The sequence below is a fragment of the Oncorhynchus nerka genome, linkage group LG15, assembly GCF_034236695.1.
Source record: "Oncorhynchus nerka isolate Pitt River linkage group LG15, Oner_Uvic_2.0, whole genome shotgun sequence".
Taxonomy (NCBI): Eukaryota; Metazoa; Chordata; class Actinopteri; order Salmoniformes; family Salmonidae; genus Oncorhynchus; species Oncorhynchus nerka.
In genome coordinates, this window is record NC_088410.1 from 50,921,856 (window position 1) to 50,943,006 (window position 21,151).

Sequence of the window (21,151 nt, forward strand, 5' to 3'; positions counted from 1 at the left end):
ATAGAAAGTGAAATACTCCTCGATATTAAAGTAGACACCATGAGCTGCTAATAATAATCAAAACGCTGGTCTATTGATACACTAGGCCTACCTGACCACGTTTTTAAGGTTACGCCTAAAGATTATGCTGTGTGTATTGAGAACAAGAACAAAAATGTCTAGACAAGGAGGGGGGTATGTAGGGTGTGTGGCAAAGATGCCCTAAAGGCCAACATAATCTCACACTCAATTTGTGTGCAAATATTTACAAAAGTATTTCAGCAGATTTGGTGTGTTTTTGTGTGGCTTAACTAGTGTGAAAATACAAAACATTTTGTGCAACTTAATCCATAGGAAAAGACACATTTTTGTGTGACTTCACTCATAGGAAAATACATTTTTGGGGTGCAAACTTCGGAACAATATTTGAAAGTTATTGGAACAATGCATTTTGGGCAATAATGTTCTACACTGCCTTTTTAGTGTCCCACATTTATTAATCAACCAAGTTGTCCCCGAAATACTTGCGTTTTTAATTTTATTTTATCAATGTCAATTCTGTTTTCTATGCTTGTTTTCACTTAATACTTTGGGATACAAGTGCTATGTCGGATTTTATGAGGGTTGCCAGATTGGAGAAAAAAAGCTGTATTTGTCCGTTTTTGGTATTTGGATGGGGAATGGGGATACATTTTCCTGATGGTAAATTAGTTCCTCCATAAATGTGGAGACACAGAAGACCTGCAAAAAAATATGTTTGTTTTAAATTCCCCTGGTGCAGCTGCATGGTATTTGCAACTATAATGAGCCTGGGCTATGATCAATTAAGCCATATCAGTGAAATTAACATGCTAATGTAAAATAATGAATTATGTTGGCTTACACTTATGGCACGGTCGTGCCAATCATGTTATATACTTAGGCCATCCTTTTTTAATTAAGGATCGGACCCTTTTTTCCCATTTTCGCCTAAAATGACATACCCAAATCTAACTGCCTGTAGCTCAGGACCTGAAGCAAGGATATGCATATTCTTGATACCATTTGAAAGGAAACACTAAAGTTTGTGGAAATGTGAAATTAATGTAGGAGAATATAACACATTAGAGCTGGTAAAAGATAATACAAAGAAAAAAACATGATTTTTTTGTGTATCTTTTTGTACCATCATCTTTGAAATGCAAGAGAAAGGCCATAATGTATTATTCCAGCCCAGGCACAATTTAGATTTTGGCCACTAGATGGTAGCAGTGTATGTGCAAAGTTTTAGACTGATCCAATGAACCATTGAATATTTGTTCAAAATGTTGTATCAAGACTGCCCAAATGTGCTTAATTGGTTTATTAATACATTTTTCAAGTTCATAATTGTGTACTCTCCTCAAATAATAGCATGATATCATTTAACTGTAATAGCTACTGTAAATTGGACATTAGATCAACAATAATTTAAGCTTTCTGCCCATATCAGATGTCTATGTCTTGGGAAATGTTTTTGTTACTTACAACCTCATGCTAATCACATCAGCCTACGTTATCTCAACCGTCCTGCAGGGGGGACACTGATCCCATAGAGGTTAATCATCCCCCACACTACTCCCACAGGTGTCACCCTTCCAATAGTGTCACAGAGCCGACGCAAACATTACCTCTTTGCATGACAGATAGTTCGCCTCATCAGATCCTGGGCCTGTTTATACTGAATCAGATGTTGGAAGTTATGCATCCTTTTCAGTACTTTAAATGCCCTGTACTTTAAATGTCCATCCAACATGGGACTGATTTCCTCCTCCTCATCCTCCTCCCTGATCTCTTAGGTATAGCCACGGTAGCTGCCCCCGCTAGAGCTGTTCTCTCACAGTTATTCATACTATTCACATCCTCTCTCATTTCCACCTGAGCCATCGCCTGCTCACTCAACTCTTGAAATTGGTCCCACTTTGCCCTTCCAAACACCAACCTGCCTCTTCCCTCTGGCCTACTGTGCATACTATGGGGTAATGACGTTGACTCCTCCCATACCTCCCACTCACAGATTCCTGCCATCGCATTAGATACCAGAGTGAGGTCCAAGGCAGACTCTTTCCCTGTGGCTCCATCAATCCTGGTCCTTCGGCCATCATTTAGGCACACCAGAACTTTCATTTCTATCAGATTTTCTATCCTTGCCCTCCACTCTCTCCAGCGCAACCAGGTCCAATGTCTGACAAGGATTATAATAGTTCACTACCACTAGCACCACTCCTCTCAACCACACCACCACCACCACATATTCCTGTTCAATACCTTTGCCTAGCATCTTGTAAGGAAGTCCTTGCTCTATGAAGGTGGCACATCCCCCTCCCCCTCCATCTCTGTCACTACAAACCACTACATATCCCTGTGTGATAAACTCCAAAGTAGGTTTGAGCCATGTTTCCTGCATGCACATCACATCAGGCTTAGCTGGCATATCCACAATGAACTGCTCGAACTCATGCCCATTCGCCAACAGGCTTCGAGCATTCCATTGTAGTATTACCACCATAACTAAGATCCAGTAATACATGACTCCAGCCTCGGCTAATTGAGGTCATCTCGAACCTCTTCCCATGTCAACCCTCTCATACTCAGATGTCTCCCAGCCGCTTTCACTATTAGCTGAATCCTCTCTGTTTTAGACTCTACTTTAGCAGTGCTATTGACAGCTCCTGCTATGAATGTCAACAACTTTCTCTTATCTATGTATACCATATCGCCACCCACCTGCCCTGTAATCTCAGTTCTAGATGCTCCTACCCATCTCTCCCTTGAACCTGTATCTCCCTGTACCTGCTTCTACACCTGCATTGCTTGCTGTTTGGGGTTTTAGGCTGGGTTTCTGTACAGCACTTTGAGATATCAGCTGATGTACGAAGGGCTATATAAATACATTTGATTTGATTTGATTTGACCATCCTCACTGCCTCAGCATATGACACCCTTCTCTCCACTCTCACTTATTGCACCTCCACTGCCTGTTTCCTTGCATCGCACCCACCATATGCCACACCATGAGCCCTCACATAATAACTCATATATTAATAATAACTTTATTTGGCAGTACACTGTCCTTGATGTGTAACAGAATAGCCTGGCCATCTACCCTAATCACATCCCTTGTTGCTTGCAATCTTCGAAAATTAACTAGAACGCCTCCTCTTAAATTGTTGCTTACCTCTTTAGTGCTAACACTCACAGGCACTCCTTTTAATCCACTATTTCCCTGCTTGATCAGTCCAGCTGCTCGACACCACCTTTCACTTCACTATTTGCTTCACTCAGAGATTTTCCCTCTGCACCATGTCCCTACAGAGCACTTACAAGCTCCCATCTCTTAACACTTTATCATTGACAACTTCCCCGATCAACTCTTTTATCACAGCTGTCAACCTTATTGGACTCATCGCCCCATCTCCCCTTCCTCCCTAAACTTCAGAATCACTTTATGCTCCTCCTCACCTCCATGCTCCCCTCAAGACTTGTCTTGTCCTTCCTTGGCACTCTCTACCTCAGAACTGATGCTGGCATTGGAAACTATGTTGCTTTCCTCAAACCTCCTTTTCTTCATCACCGCCTCCATAAACCTCTCGCTCCCATTCAAACCCCTACTCCCTTTCTCTCCCACTTTCTTTTCCTCTTACCTACTCCCCCTTTGATTTGTATTGCTATGCCCTATACTTCACTTCCTTCTCCATCACTATCACCTAACATCTGTGACCCAACCATCACCACACCATGTAAAGTTTGATTGTTTGCTTATCAACGACTGATACCAGAGCAAAATTAATAGTTAGTCACAAACAATAACTTGTAGATAGCCTAACCAGCTCTGATAGGGTGAGTAAAATGGTCAGAGTGAGATGTTCTATCATTTGTCTGGCAAGCTGCAGAAGGACGAGCAGGCTACAATTCCTCATTGTTTTGTGCAATTTTGACGGCCAACTAACTGAAAAAAGTTTAAGAGGGTTTATCTAATGTTCCTTCGTTAGATTTAAGCTAATCTTTCTCTGGCTAGCATTAGTTGTTGATATTTTTGTTGTTGATGTGCATAACTGAGGGGGAGAGACTACCTTTTCATGGTTTTTTGATCAATAGGACTGTAAAGTTCCCAAATGTAAGAGGACTCTCAAGTGGTATTGACATATTTGCAGAAATCCATTCTGGTGTATTTTTTGGCTAATGTGTTCTAATGATCTAAAGTCGCTCTGTTACAACTGCCTATAAACACACAATCCAGTTCAAAGTGAATGATGGCAGGCCTGTGTGGAAAATAAAGTCCTACTGTAGCTCTGATTAGCTATGGCACACCTGTCTGCGTAGACTGGATGAGACAGATGTTTTTATTCAGTTTTATTTACTGCATTTAATTGTCAAAACGCATGTCCGCTTTCCCACTCTGAATTGCTATAGAACTTTCACAAACGCCTCAGTATAAGTAATTACCAAACATTTTAAGAATTTGTGAAAATGACCATATCTAAGTGCTCACGTGTCATAAAATGTTTTTTAAAACGTCATTCTTCCTGGGGGTGTATATGATCAGATCTGAATAAGATTGCATGTTGCTAAAATTCTGTCAGTTCTACTTTAAGTGATAATGTGCTCTGTTGAACTAATAGGAGCTGGCATATTACCCTAAAATAAGGCCTGTTTTTTTTTGCAATTACTTCAAAAAGCAAGCAGTTGGGACATATGGAAGTATTATGAAACTGGGCTTCATGGCAGATGCAATGAATAATAATAATCAGAAAAAGTGTTGTTAAAATTGTCATGTGTCCAGCCTAGTTATGAGTCAACCCGCACATCACTAGTGCATAATGACAGAACACTGCCCTGTGTTTTCTATAAGGAATTCAAGCAGCACAATAAGACCATTATACATTATTCTAATACGAAAGCTGTTAAAACAATAAATATGTGAGCATCTTTTAAGGTCTTTGTAGAATCTGTCATTTGTTATACCCCCTAGCGTATGTTATCGTTGTCTGTTTGTATCCTTCTTATATGTATACGGATTTTTCTCCAATTAAAAAAAAAAAAGACAAGAACACTCACTGCCCTCCACTTCTCTATGTGGCCGTCTGTCTTTCTATTTGTCGTTCTGAGCCGGGCGTCAGTTAAACTGCAGTACCAAAGCAAAACTGTAGGAGCAGTCGAAACCGTGCTTCTAGATCGGAATTCTCTCTAACACAGTATCTCTGGCCTGGTCAGAAAGATCAAGAAGAAATATCAACAACATCAGTTCAGCTGTGCGAGTGAAAAGATACGAGACTAGTTTCTAACATTTCTTGAATTCTGTTAATTGCTACTGTATTGCACTTGTAGTATAAGTCATTGTTGTTATTTAGCGTAAAGATGTCTTTGTTCGGGAAGTTATTTGGCACTGGAGGTAAAGGGGATAAAATGACTAGCCCTCAGGAGGCGATTCAGCGACTTCGAGACACAGAGGAAATGTTGACGAAGAAACAGGAATTTTTGGAGAAAAAGATTGACCAGGAACTCCTCACTGCAAAAAAGAATGGCACAAAAAATAAAAGAGGTGAGACCTATCAGAGATGCGCTCTTAGTGTATTAGCAGTCTGGCTCGCTTGTTAGCCAACAAATTGACAGGAAGAAGGTATTTAGTTAGCGAGTTAGTTCGAGCTAACGCTAGCTGCTAACTTAAAGCCTGTGTGTGAGCCTGTAGCTAGCTATTTAGCCGAGTATGGTAGGTTGCCAATTATTGAGCAATATGCCAGGTGGTTAAATATCTTACTGATTTGATAACGTAAAAATATTGCTGTTTTATTTATAGGTTAGTAGCTAGCTAGCCTAGGTTATATAGCTATGTAGCCTACTGTACTAGTTAGCTATACCCTTATCAGTGAAACTTGCAGGCTAACGTTACTTATCTAAATAGGCTGGACACAATGCCTTTTTCTGATTAAAACAAAACTACTTAATTGCATCCGCCGTAGTTTTGAAGTAATCACGAAAAAACAGGCCTTATTTGAGGGTAATTTTTCACCATGCCAGCTCCTATTAGTTCTATTGAGTACAGTGGCACTAACTCGCCTTCCTTAGGTTCTATTCCCAGCCTATTGTGTCACGTCACACTGCTTGTTTTATTATTGTTGGCAATGAGACCTGCCCACGTTGCTGGTCGTTCAAATGTAAACAACAACAAAAAATGACTCATGGAACCCTGAATTCGTCACATTGTTTCCTATAGGGAAAATAGGTATGTCTCTCTATTTTGCCAAATATCTTGCAAGGTGTATATTTAGATTTTTTTTTCTTCAAACTGAACACTATTTTAATCATGAGAATCTAATTTTTCTAATTATGTAAGGCTGGGCAGCATATGTATCAAATGCTAGCCCCAAAATACCTTTTGCCATTGGAACGCTGAGCTCCCCCCATTGTTTTCCTATGGAGAGGCATGCTGGTATATTTTGCCAAATATCTCACAATGTGTATATTTAGATTTTTTTTCAAGTCGGACACCATTTTTATTCCGATAATCTCCTCTTCCTAATTACATAAGATTGGGCAGCGCACTCTCCTGTCATCGATCGCTAGACCAGAACTAGTCAAAATTGTCAATTTTCCCCCTACTTTCTCGTTATGCAGACATAAGCACACTTGGCACCATAGAGGTGCGGATGTTTACCTTCAACACAAGTGCTTTTTTTCAGTTTTGTCCTAGGAACAGATTGTAGTGGTTAAATAAAAAGGCATAAAAAAAGTTGGTGCCATTTAGACAAAACAGGCTCTGCGAACATTAGATTCCATTCATTTGCTATGGGCTATGTGTTCCAGTTTAGCCAACATTTTTTAAAATCCTTGGGTGAATTTTGACTCGTTCTATTGTCCAGCCTACTCTGAAGCCATTTCATGGCCCCTGATGTTGTACATCATGTCATGGACGACATGGTCCTAAGACTTTATGCCTCTTCCTAAGTGACTTGTTACCTTAACTATTCTGAATATGTAACACACTGTTGTACAAACAAGCCTACAACCTGTCATGAAAGTGGCTGTTCCTGCAAGCCTTTCAGAGAGGAATGTTTGCTTTAGTTAAAACCTAAATGTATCATGTACTCTAACAACCCGATCAAAATTCAAAATAATTGACAACATAGTGTCGAGGTAGACACGAGGAATATTTGGTCATGGAAAGTATTCCCTGAACCAACTCTGAAGCACTTTTCAAACAGACACTGGAACGCCGCTGAGTACCCCCACTTGTCTCTCGTCGTCTTTGTGGTTTATTGACAAGATGGCGCAGATAGAGATGGTCACCTTGCTTCGAGTCCTTAGGAAACTTTGCAGCATTTAGTTACAAGCATTTCCCTACACTCGCATTAACATCTGCTAACCTTGTGTATGTGCCCAATAAATTTGATTTGGCAGACTAAACTTACAAGGTGTGTTGCTGCCGCCTACTGTTTAAATAATGCAAAAACACAGTGTTGGAGAAGAAAGTAAAAGTGCAATATGTGCCATGTTTAAAAGCTAACGTTTTAAGTTCCTTGCTTAGAACATGAGAACCTATGAAAGCTGGTGGTTCCTTTTAACATGAGTCTTCAATATTCCCAGTTAAGAAGTTTTAGGTTGTTATTATAGGACTATTTCTCTCTATACCATTTGTATTTCATATACCTTTGACTATTGGACTTGCTTATAGGCGCTATAGTATTGCCAGCCTAATCGCAGGAGTTGATAGGCTTAAACAGCGCTGAAGTCATAAAAAGCGCTGTGCTTCAAGCATTGGAAAGTGCTGTTTGAATGAATGCTTACGAGCCTGCTGCTGCCTACCACCGCTCAGTCCGACTGCTATATCAAATCATAGACTTAATTATAATATAACAAACACAGAAATGCGAGCCTGAGGTCATTATGAAAACTTGGAATCGCCCTAATTAATCGGTGGACCTCTACTACACAGGCTCGGGAACCTGGTAGGTCCCTGGATAGGAGACCAGATGCTGCTGAAGTGGTGTTTTTCTTTTCTTTTTACAATTTTCTACACTGTAGAATAATAGTGAAGATATCAAAACTATGAAATAACACATGGAATCATGTACTAACCAAAAAAGTGTTAAACAAATCTAAATATATTTGAGATTCTTCAAATAGCCACCCTTTGCCTTGATGACGGCTTTGCTCACTCTTGGCATTCTCTCAACCAGCTTCACCTGGAATGCTTTTCCAACAGTCTTGAAGGAGTTCCCAAATATGCTGAGCACTTGTTGGCTGCTTTTCCCTCTGTGGTTACTACATGATTTTATATGTTATTTCATTGTTTCGATGTCTTCACTATTATTCTACAATGTAGAAAATTGTAAAAAATAAAAACCCTTGAATGAGTAGGTGTTCTTAAACTTTTGACCGGTAGTGTGTGTATATATAGTGTGGCAGACCAGGGGGTTTGGTCAAAGCGTTTACACAGATCAGACATGAACAGAGTAGGATTAGCTAGGTTTCAAGAGTGTTTATTTGAATAATAAACAACAAAAAAAAGAATAGATCTCCCCCATGAAACCCTCTCCGGGATACCGTCTTCTGGGCTCTGGGTCTTGCTGTATCCTGTGGGGAACACAAAACTGAACTCCCTCCTTTTACCTCTGGAACAGTCCCCAACTATACGGGAGTAACCTTTCTTCCCCCAGTCCCTTCTCCCGTGTGCTGCCCTTCTGGTAGCTTTATGGGACCCGTCCAGCTGGTGAGCAATCAGCCCTTGATTACTCACAAACTACAATCAGCCCCAATTAGTCCTGGCCGGAGAGCCCGTCTAGACCTGGCACGTCCAGCAGAGGGAGCCATCGCCTCGTGATGTATACTCCGTCTGTAACCAGGCCTCGACGAGTCTCCCTCTGGTGGCTGACCTGCTGTATGTCACAATAGAGATTGTTTTTTTAATATTCAACAAATACCCTACCAGTTGAATATTGTATGTATATTACTGTAAATATTGATCATGTTCCTTGTTTATGATCATGTTTTGATGCATTGAATGTTAATATTATGAACCTCCTTTTTACCTCCTGGTTCAGGAAGTGATGCACTGTGTACTGCCCCTACATATAGGACCTTCCACCCCCACCTGGGATATGGATGCCTGAGGAAGACCTAAGGGTCGAGACATTGTTATAAATAAATATCACCTGGGAGCATTGTGCAGTGTTTTCCACCCCTAAAATGAACACTTACCATTACTTTCCCCAATGCTACACATTCCTTTGTCTCATGCCCTTCTGCACACTTCTCACATCTAGGAACCTCTCTCGTACACACTGCTGCCACATGTACATAAGCTTGACACCTGTAACAATGCAATGTATTTGGAGCAAAAGCTCATACAGGATAACTTATAGAACATTAAAACTCAAAAGAACAGACAACGACTCTTCTGTTTCACCACTCATGCCACCCCGTCTGCATCGCACCAAACCACGAGCATCACAAACACCGGGAAACTTTCCCCTTCAGTTGGTCAACTTTCACATTTACCGCTACCTCCAGTAATCTATTTTCAATGGCGCCCTTTTCTTGAGAGCAAAACAATTCACATCTCTTATCTGCATTCGTTTCACGTGATGTGCCTGCTCCCTTTGACCAGCAGAAACGCAAACAATTATCACCAGACCACTATTGGTTACCTTCACTGATTCCACAACAACAACTCTGTTTTGCCCACCCTGAAACCGCAATGGATCAGCTAAGTTGCTCTGGATAAGAGCGTCTGCTAAATGACTTAAATGTAAATGTAAGGGTACATTTATAAAAATAAAAAGTCACACTGACCGTCACAGGCTCGTCTTTATCCAGACCCTCGGTGCAAGACTCGTGTTTCGAGAACTTCACCCACCAAACCTTCCGTCTTCGATCCGGCGTACAGCCCACTCTACTTACACTTTCTACTATTCTTCTTTTAACAAACCATCTCCCTTTTTCTCACCATTTTAACTGATTTGAAGTACAGCCTCTTCCTCCCTCTCTTCAACCTCCTCTGCCTCTCTTTTCCCCCCTCCACTCCTCCTCCATATTCCAAGAGTATGTTACAGCCTTATTCCAAAAGTGATTCAATACATTTTTTTCCCCAATCTACATGCAACACCCCATAATAACGAAGCAAGAACAGGTTTTTAAAAATCTTTGCAAATGTTTGAAATTTTAAAAAATAAAAAAATAATTTACATATGTTTTCAGACCCTGCATCCTGTTTCCATTGATCATCCTTGAGGTGATTCTACAACTTGATTGGAGTCCACCTGTGGTAAATTCAATTGATTGGACATGATTTGGAAAGAAACATACCTGTCTACATAAAGGTCCCACAGTGGACAGTGCATGTCAGAGCAAAAACCAAGCCATGAGGTTGAAGGAATTGTCCGTAGAGCTCCGAGAAGGGTACAACAAAATGTCTGCAGCATTGATGGTCTCAAAGAACTTAGTGGCCTCCATTTTTAAATGGAAAAAATTGGAACCACCAAGACTCTTCCTAGAGCCGGCCACCTGGACAAACTGAGCAATCGAGGGAGAAGGGCCTTTGATCAGGGAGTTGACCAAGAACCTGATGGTCACTCTGACAGAGCTCCAGAGTTTCTCTGTGGAGATGAGAGAACCTTTCAGAAGGACAACCATCTCTGCAGCACTCCACCAGTCAGGCCTTTATGGTAGGGGGCCAGACGGAAGCCACTCCTTAGTAAAAGGCACATCACTTGGAGTTTGCTACAAAGGCACCTAAAGACTCTCAAACCATGGGAAACAAGATTCTCTGGTCTAATGAAACCGAGATTGAACTCTTTGGCCTGAATGCCAAGCGGCACGTCTGGAGGAAACCTGGTACCATCCCTACTTTGAAGCCGGTTGGTAGCACGATCATGCTGTGGGGATGTTTTTCAGTGGCAGGGACTGGTTGACCAGTCATGACCGAAGGAAAGATGAACGGCGAGAGATCAGAGAGATCCTTGATGAGAACTGGGGCAAAGTTTTTTTTTTTTTTCTTCCAACAGGACAACGACCCTAAGCACACAGCCAAAACAACACGAGTGGCTTGGAGACAAGTCTCTGAATGTCCTTGTGGCATTCAGATGTGCCAAGCTTGTAGAACCCAAGAAGACTCTGTAATCGCTGCCAATGCTGCTTCAACAAAGTACTGAGTAAAGGGTAAATGTGATATTTCAGGTTTTTTAAATACATTTTGCAAAGATAAAAATAAATAAAAAACTGTTTGCTTTGTCATTATGGGGTATTGTGTGTTTGATATAAAAAATATATATTTGTATTTCCATTTTAGAAAAAGGCTGTAATGTAACAAATTTGGTAAAGTCAAGGGGTCTGAATACACACTCTCCTTATGATAATACTGCACTTCTCCTGACATCCTGTTCTTGACTTCTCAAGGGATGCTATTTTCCTTCCTCCACTTGCCCTACTCCCTTCACAGAACAGTGCAAACTGGCTCTAACCAGAATCGAAAGAGGAGTGGGAGGCCCCGGTGCACAACTGAGCAAGAGGACAAGGATATTAGCGTGTCTAGTTTGAGAAACATACAAGTCCTCAACTGTCAGCTTCATTAAACACCAGCCTCAACGTCAACAGTGAAGAGGCGACTCCGGGATGCTGGCCTTCTAGGCAGAGTTGCGAAGAAAAAGCCATATCTCAGACTGGCCAATAAAAAGAAAAGATGAAGATGGGCAAAAGAACACAGGCACTGGACAGAGGAACTCTGCTTAGAAGGCCAGCATCCCGGAGTCGCCTCTTCACTGTTGACATTGAGACTGGTCAACTAGTCTAAAGAAGGCCAGTTTGATTGCTTCTTTAATCAGAACAACATTTTTCAGCTGTGCTAACATAATTGCAAAAGGGTTTTCTAATGATCAATTAGCCTTTTAAAATGATAAACTTGGATTAGCTAACACAACGTGCCTTTGGAACATAGGAGTGATGGTTGCTGATAATGGGCCTCTGTACACCTATGTAGATAATCCATTAAAACATCACCCATTTCCAGCTATTATAGTAATTTACAACATTAACAATGCCTACACTGTATTTCTGATAAATTTTAATGGACAAAAAAATTGCTTTTCTTTCAAAAACAAGGACATTTCTAAGTGACCCCAAACTTTTGAAATGTAGTGTATATTACACTAGATGACAAACAGAAGGCACTGTTTTGAAGCCACAATGCCTCCACCTTGACACTCCCCCACCGTCATGGAAGCTATAGAAATGCATTCATTAATGTCTACATTTGTTATTGCCACATTTATTCTATTACATACTCTTTGTTATTGCCACATTTATTTTATTACATACTAATGCATTATTCTATTACATACATAATGCATACTTTAAAATTATATTATGTGAGTTTAACATATAAAAATAAAACATTTTCCTTAAATTATCATGTTTAGCAAGTACTAATGTTACTGTCCCCACATTATATTTTTTTAAATATGTAATTTTGTCCTTAACATTTAATTATTCTAGAACTCTGATAGAGTACTGCTCTTTCCCAGGAGTGCCAATATTGATGACCGGTGGTTTTAAAGCCTATCATTGGCCATAAATAGCAATCGAAATCCAGGGTTTATATGTACATCATTGTTTAACGCACGAGCGACTACCACCAGTGACCACGACGACAAAATTAACATTATCGACATGCAAAAAGTGAATCGCTATAACACCATAAGCATGCATAAAAACCAATTTACATGCAAGATAAATTATGAATCTAAAATTAGATTTTTATTTATTTGACCTTTATTTAACTAGGCAAGTCAGTTAAGAACAAATTCTTATTTTCAATGACGGCCTAGGAACAGTGGGTTAACTGCCTGTTCAGGGGCAGAACGACAGATTTGTACCTTGTCAGCTCGGGGTTTGAACTTAACCTTCCGGTTACTAGTCCAACGCTCATTACAAAACAATGATTTTTATTGTTAAACGTGACTCTGTAAACTGATAGTTAGCCAACTAGCTAGCGTGGGCAAGTTGGATGTACGTGCTGAGGTATCACCACACAGGCTACATTTTCTACTGTGATTTGGTCAAAGACGGCGCCACTTCAATAATAGAGAATAAACCAGATAGGTGCTTACAGATGGGCCGCGGTAAACGGCGAAGGTCTCATAAACTTCAATGGGAGGAGGGCGGCTAAACGCAAGCAGTTTTGCAAGCGGTGCGGTTCGTGGTGCTATCTCCGGTAAGCTGCGCCTCTGGCACAGGGCCTAAAGATTTAATTGGCGGAGTCTTAAGCGGCTGCAGCGCATGGTTGACCAATGAGCGGAGTTCATCTTGACATCCAATCAAACAATGTTTTAATGACCAACATTCGAGCTGACAACAAACGGGATCGCTGGTCTCTACACAATGTAGGCGTATTTTGTCGGGCTCAAAACCCGTACTATTTTCTCCGCCCTCAGCTGAGTGGCTTCCACAGACACGATTCATTGAAAATCGATGGGCCAACCCGCCCACCGTTCTGCGTGCAACTTAAGGGGCACAATTGCAACTTTGGACCCTTTCCCCTCAGGCCAAACATTGTTGAGGTGTAATAGTAGAGCAGCTATGATTGGAGTGGTGATTAGACTTGACACATAACACGATTAGGTTGTGTGCAGTAAAAGAGAGGCCTACGCTCTGTCAGATAGTAAAACAACATTAAAGCAATAGAAATAGACACACCTCAGTTTTGTTCTAGAAATGCGATTAAGCTGTAACCGATCTTGGACGGTCGATTTCCATCTTTCTGCTTCTCTCTCTCTAAGGGAACTTTTGATGGAGGTGTTATACAGTCTAGCTCATGCAGTCCTTCAATCTATGTGACTGTTCAGATAATCAATAGAGTTGATTCTTTCAGTGCTTAATGATTGGTAGTCTCGCGTTACCATTCTCTTAAGTCTCGTCCGAATTAACATGCATGCAGGAAGCATGGAACTGAGGCTAAATGATAGGTAACATGCTCGAGTGGACTATATAGGGGTGGTAGTGAAGCTGGTGGTAGTGCCTTCAGGTTGCCTTAGTTTTAGTAGCAGTATTTGCACATCAGGTGATGTCCCTGACATGTCAATAGGTCAGTATGCTAGCTAGCCTATGTTTATGGAGTAGCTTAGCTCAACCCAAAAAAACAGAAGCAAGCTGAAGCCACAGGACAGTAAGACATAATACACATTTTGTATAATTTTTGGTCACATGTTGCAGGAAAATGGTGTCTTCAAAAAGTACTTCCAACATTTTTTAAATGTAAATTGTCTGGAGTGACAGATGTGCTCAATCAAATAAGATGTGATGCAGAAATCTACAAGCTACAAAGTAACACCATCTTATCACATCGAAGATACTTCAGCCTGTCTCACCTCAATTAAGTACATATTGTAAACTTGTGTAAGCCTTCTTATTGTAAGCTTATACATGGTCACCCAGTGAATACTGACTTAGCCAAAACCAACCAAAGAAACGAGTCAGTTGAACAACAATGTTAGATTTTCTATTTCCTCTTGCAGTGCTTTAGGGCTTTTCTGCTCCATTAGTATTCCCATCACACAACCTCTCACAGTCGCTTCTCCTTCCTCTCCTCTTGCATCCAGCTGCTCTGCAGGCCTTGAAACGAAAAAAGCGGTACGAGCAACAGTTGGGCCAGATCGACGGCACGCTGTCCACCATTGAGTTCCAGAGGGAGGCGCTAGAGAACGCCAACACCAACACCGAAGTGCTGAAGAACATGGGCTTTGCCGCCAAGGCCATGAAGGCAGCCCATGAAAACATGTAAGGGCCACCGTCGCTTTTATTATTATTATTATTATTATTATAATAATAAACTGAAAAAACTTTCGTAAACTGAAGGAAAATCATTTACAAACCCGTTTTGAAAAACTAAAACTATACTGAAACTTAACTTTGACTCAAACTAAATTAAATTTAAACCATCATGGGTTATGTTCAGCTGTAGATTTTTTTTTTCTATAAACTTTTGGCAAAAATCAAATGTGGTTTTCAAGCTTTTTTTTCCTAATAGGGTTTGCAAGCTTCTGAATCTGGCGGGTAAATGCTGCCAGGAAATAGGCTTAGCTTCTGCATCACTATCACCAGCTATCACTAGCTAACAGGGAAGAAATCTGCTAATTTCTTTCCCTAACTCTAAAACTAAAAACAAAATGGTACAAGAATACAAAAGAAATGTAATAAAAACTCAAACTAAATACAAACTATTAAATCAGGCTTGAAAACGTACTGAAACTTAACAGAATTTTGAATAGAAATAATAAAAATAAAATAAAACATAACTATAATAACCTTTGCGCGCACACACACACACCTCTGAGGTGCCTCTGACCTAGGCCAACAGTTCTACTTCACGTTTGTCTTGGAGTTTTTGTGTGTGTGACTAAACCTTGAATATGTAATGAAACCCATTTAACTTTAACCGTTAAAGTAATTTTTAAATGTGCTACGTCCTCATGCACAGCCTTTTATCTGCAACAAGTCAATTTGATGGAAACACATCACTAGTGGGAAAATGTTCATATATTTTTTTGCAGAAACATAGCTAATGAGTGAGACAAGGAGTCCAAAGAAGTGGTAAAAAGCCATCGACGGACCCCCCCCCAAACCAATCCCACCCTAACAACGAGTATATAGTATCAGTTCTCTGTTTGACAAGTAGTATGGAGCTGCGGCTCGGAGTATTTTCTTCATCCTATGTCATGAATTTTCAGTGAATTTTGTGCCGATACATTTTTTTTCTTCCTATTCAGAGAAATTAGTCATTGACGTTTTGGGGTTTATGTCCCATCCTACATCCTGTTATTACCACTAGATGGTGCTGTTCCTGCTATTAGGTGATTCTGTTTTAAAGCCCCCCACTGCCAATTTTTAAAGGGATACTTCACCCAAATTACAAAATTACATATGGACTTAATTACCCTGTGAGCAGTCTATATGGACCAGGTATGAAAGTAACCAATGCTTTGATTTTGTTTACCTGGCCATTGTTTCAAATGCAAACTTTTTATAATTTGTGTCACAATTCCAATGCAAGTCAATGGTACATATTGAGTGTACAAAACATTAGGAGCAACTGCTCTTTCCATGACATAGACTGACCAGGTGAATGCAATGATCCCTTATTGATGGCACCTGTTAAATCCACTTCAATCAGTGTAGATGAAGGGGAGGAGACGGGTTAAACCCCTAGAGTCGATTTCCGCAGCGGAAATCTAATTAGCATAATCAAAATAAAATAATTCTGTCAGTTTAAGCTAACGATATTTGTTTTTTTGCATTGGCTGCGTCTCAATCCACCCCACATCCGCCGATGTCGCACTTCCGCATCTGCGGTGAAACGTGCCAGAGCTAGAGCGGTGTTTGTCAGACCATGAGACATCCCGAAAATTGGTCTTCTCACAAAATCATATGTGGTGTTCAAACAGTTTGACCTATAAACTATTATGACCCCTCTATGGAAAGATGAGACTCTCACAAACACCATGGTTTTCATTTTGCTCTTACATCCCTCACAAGCATCTTGGGACTCTTCTGAAGTCGATACAGCTGATCTGCCAACTTCTGTCTGTTGCATCCGAACAGTTTGGGTTATACACTAATATGAAAGGTGCGACTCTCACAAACATGCCGGTTGTTTTGCTGTAGGACGCCTCACAAGACTCGTCTGAAGTTCCCCCGGTACCAGTAAAAAAAAAAAGAATGGATTCATATGGAAACAGTTTAGTGCAAAGAATACATGTAAAAAATATATGTTTCTCAGCTATAGTACAGACACTTGAGAACAAACTTCCTTGTTATTATTTTTGGGGACTGTTCTATGTAGTGAATCTGTTACTCATTGTGTTTGTAGGGGCTAATAGTAAGGCCTAATGTAATTTATCAAATAATTGTTTTATATATATTTTTTAATTCTAAATCAAATAGCTAAATGATCCTTGGTATGACCTTCTTAAAACAATTCCATATCGCTTAGTAGAACCCCCCCCCCCGCCCGCCCGGCATAGATGGGGCTTAGTCAGGAGAGACATAAAGAATAATTTTTAAGCCTTGAGACATGGCTTAAATGTGTGCCATTCGGGGTGTGAATGGGCAAAACAAAGGATTTAAGTGCCTTTTGAGTGTGTCAAGAACCCTAACGTGGCTGGGTTTCTCCGCACTCAACAGTTTCCCGTGTGTATCAAGAATAGTCCACCACCGAATGGACTTCCAGCCAAGCATTGGAGTCAACATGGGCCAGCATCCCTGTGGAACTCTTTTGACACATTGTAGAGTCCATGCCCCGAAAAATTGAGGCTGTTCTGAGGGCAAAAAGGAGTGCCACTCAATATTAGGAAGGTGTTCATAATGTTTTGTACACTCTGTTACGCATTTTCACACTTTATTATACACGCTTCATTATTCAGAATGCAAAGTAACTTCCATAAATATCTGCAGTGAGGTTGATTTTCCATATCTCTATCCTACATCTTCTCAATGTAAATGTTTGGAAATCATAATTTCAGCTTATGGTGTAGTAATATCATAAAATGGCTTCTGCCAGAAAAACTTTCAAAATGTCACTATTATTCTTTCCTGAATTTGCTATGAATTATTAAATGGTCTTTTGTCTTTTTGCCCATAGGGACATAGACAAAGTGGATGACTTAATGCAGGACATCACAGAGCAGCAGGAGCTGGCTCAAGAAATCTCGGACGCTATTTCTAAACCTGTAGGGTTCGGAGAGGAATTTGATGAGGTAAGCTGAGCTAGGATGTTTCCTTTACCGCAGTGCTTCCCAAACTTTTTCAACCTCCCCATTTGAGAAGGTCTGGTCACACCACACATTTCCTAGGTGGCAATGGTCTGGATGGATATTGTCATTTATTGGCTTAGCCCCAAACCTTCACCTCGTGACCCATGCGACCTCAGCAACCTGTGCCACATTTATTTCTATGGGTACAAGCCCTGTCCATGACAGAAACTGCACACTGCTCTTGTTGCTTGAAAGAAAATGTTGCAACTTTAAAGCTCCTGAAATTCTACACATTTTACCATGGCTTATGTGTGTTCATGTGATATCTGTGTGATATCATGTGATACCCAAACATAATGGGTTAAAAATGTTAGTTGAACAACTGAACATTTCTGACACCCCATTTTTGGGAACCACTGCCTGGGAACCACTGCCATACCGAATCAGACTAAAGGCGTTTGTTGTTGTTGGTTTGAAATGTATCCTTATCTTATTTGGACATTATAGACCTGTCTAACCCTTAATTATTTTTTATTTCTTTGTGTAGGATGATCTCTTAGCAGAATTGGAAGAACTGGAACAAGAGGAACTAGACAAAAACCTCCTGGAAATCACTGGCACAGATAATGTACCGCTGCCAAATGTGCCCTCCACATCCTTACCTGTAAGACCAGCAGGTAATGGATATATTGGCTTAGCCACTAAAGCTTAGCCAGCTTTAATGCTAGCTCATGTCTCTGAAGTACACTGACGGGAATTGATTTGAAATGATAACATGCTGTCTACACACACACACACATTTTTTATTCTGAAAACTTCTACCTGTAAACGGTAGTCTTCCCAGTAGTAGAAGGTTTTTACCGTTTCCAACCAGTATTTCACCAGTCAGTGTAACGCTACCTGACTTCTATTCAAACCTGAACGTTTTTTTGTCAATCTTTATAGGCCGATTGTTTGTTTTTTTTAAATCGTACTGATTTTATCAAATGAATGTGGTTCATTCTTACAGCAAAGGAGGAAGATGATGACGACATGAAGGATCTGGAGGCATGGGCCGCCAACTAGTCACTGCTTTTACTCCATACCTTCTATAGGTGGAAAAGAGGACCTCTATGGATAGTGTTTCAGGAAGGAATAGGAAAAGTCTGAATAAACGGAGACTTAAAAAAACTTGACAACCTTTCGCTTACTGTCAAGCTCAGCCTCCTAAAGAGGGACAATGGCATGTTGTACCTTCGACCACTGAAAACTCCAAATCTCTGGAGCGACCAAACTGTGTTTTTCTTTAAGTCCCTCAACTCGTTCTCTACTGTAAAGCATTGCTTCACTCCTTCCACCCCCCTTCTCTTAGTGCACAGAATATATTTTGAAAAGAAAGTGTAAAAATGACTCCTCAACACTGACAATAAGCTTCAATGTAGAATTTCTAATACCTCATACCCGTTTTATGTGTAGTGCGACAATACGTTGGAAGATATTACAATACCCTGTATACATTTTTGTTGTTGATGCACAATATCCCCTTGGCGTCATGTGTTCACATGGCAATCCGCTGTTATTTAATCCATTTATCAAAATATGCACTTAAAATATACCTATTGTACATGATATTTATTAATAGCTATGTCCAGCGGGGAGAATTTGATTCCAATCTTTAGGGCTATTGGTGTTGGTCTTAAATTTTATTTGGGCAGGATTTATTGAACTATATCATGAATATTCTTCCAGATACTCTGGCTTTCAAACGTGCACATATCTATGAGGGCAACTCCACAAGGTATCCTTGAAATGCTTCTCTGGGGGAATGGTTCACACGGTTATCTTTCTTTGATGTGACAACCTAACCAACTAGTTACATTTTGAAAACACAATGACATTTCTCGTCATATGTCTATACTGTATCTGTTCAAACTGAAGTGACTTGAGTGAGATTATGTCTGCCTCTGTGAGTGTTTGTTCATTTTCATCTTTAAGAAACATTAACACTATAGGAGGTAAAAATATATATTAGGGTGTTTGGGCTTCTCAGAGTAATGGAATTTGATGTGTGTGTGAAGCGAGAATAAATTGATTGTATTCAGACTCCAAATTACAGGCAGTGAGGTTTATTTAATTTATGGCTTTCCTGAGTTTGTCAACTTACCCCACTATTTTGTAATTTGACATGCTGCTTCAGTTTTCATATTTTCTATGTTTTAAATGTCAATTTAGTTTACATTCCACCTTCAGAAGGGGAAATTAACTAATGTATGACAGCATTATGTTATGTTTGACATTGCTCTGATATACCATAGGTTGTGTGTGTTTGTACACAGGGCTGTCCCTTGCGATCTGGTTCCTGTTTTTCTTTGGTCCGTCTTCCTACCCTGCCTATCACAACTTTCCCTTGTTTTAATGGAACACCTAAATTAAACATTTTGCCAAGTTGTGCACTGTTTGTTTCCTTTTTTAAGAAAATCTGTGAATTCCTTTTATCAAGAACTGTTGGTCAGAGTTATGGCAAGCACTTGTGATGAGATCAATGCTATTGAGAGGGCCAAGATTCGTGTAATAGTAAGTGTTGGGTCAAGGATTATGGTTGGGCAAGGGCTATTCTTAAGCCACAGTCATCTGCTGAAAAAGTCTGATCATGTACCATGTTTTAACCAAAATACTAAAAGTATTATTGTTTGGAATGGAAGGGAACTACAGTGGTACTGTTTTTATTGCCTTATTTTTGTCAAATATTAATAATTCTGTTGACAAGGTCCAAGTTAAAAAGTTCTCATTTGAATAAATTATATTATTGTATGTTGAACATAAATGCAACATGCACCAATTTCAATGATGTTACTGAGTTACAGTACAGGAAATCAGTCAATTGACATGACTTCATTAGGCCCTAATCTATGGATTTCACATCACTGGGCAGGGGCGCAGCCATGGGTGGGCCTGGGAGGACATAAAACCCACCCACTAAGGAGCCAATAACACTTTAGTTTTTTCCCCCACAAAAGGGCTTTATTACAGACAAAAACACTGTTTCATCAGCTGTCCAGGTGGTTGGTCTCAGACGGTCCCACAGGTGAAGAAACCGGATGTGGAGGTCCGGGGCTGGCGTGGTTACACGTGTTCTGTGGTTGTGAGGCCGGTTGGAAATACTGCCATATTCTCTAAAATGACTTTGGAGGAGGCTTTATGGTAGAGAATGTAATGTTCATTTACAGTTGAAGTCATTAAAACTCGTTATTCAACCACTCCACAAATTTCTTGTTAAAACTATTGTTAAGTCGGTTAGGACATCTACTTTGTGCATGACACAAGTCATTTTTCCAACAATTGTTTACAGACAGATTATTTCACTTATAATTCACTGTATCACAATTCCAGTGGGTCAGAAGTTTACATAAACTAAATTGACTGTGCCTTTAAAC

General features: G+C 40.2%; 1 protein-coding gene across 1 annotated transcript; it reads left to right on the plus strand.

Annotated features, from left to right (window-relative positions):
- The first annotated feature begins 5,163 nt into the window (after window positions 1-5,163).
- Window positions 5,164-20,165, plus strand: LOC115142865 (charged multivesicular body protein 4b-like). The gene is made up of 5 exons (XM_029682666.2): window positions 5,164-5,539; window positions 14,589-14,766; window positions 17,627-17,741; window positions 18,286-18,415; window positions 18,748-20,165. Exons 1-5 carry the CDS (start codon window positions 5,356-5,358, stop codon window positions 18,801-18,803), a joined length of 663 nt encoding a protein of 220 aa, XP_029538526.1. The 5' UTR covers window positions 5,164-5,355; the 3' UTR covers window positions 18,804-20,165.
- The last annotated feature ends 986 nt before the right edge of the window (window positions 20,166-21,151 follow it).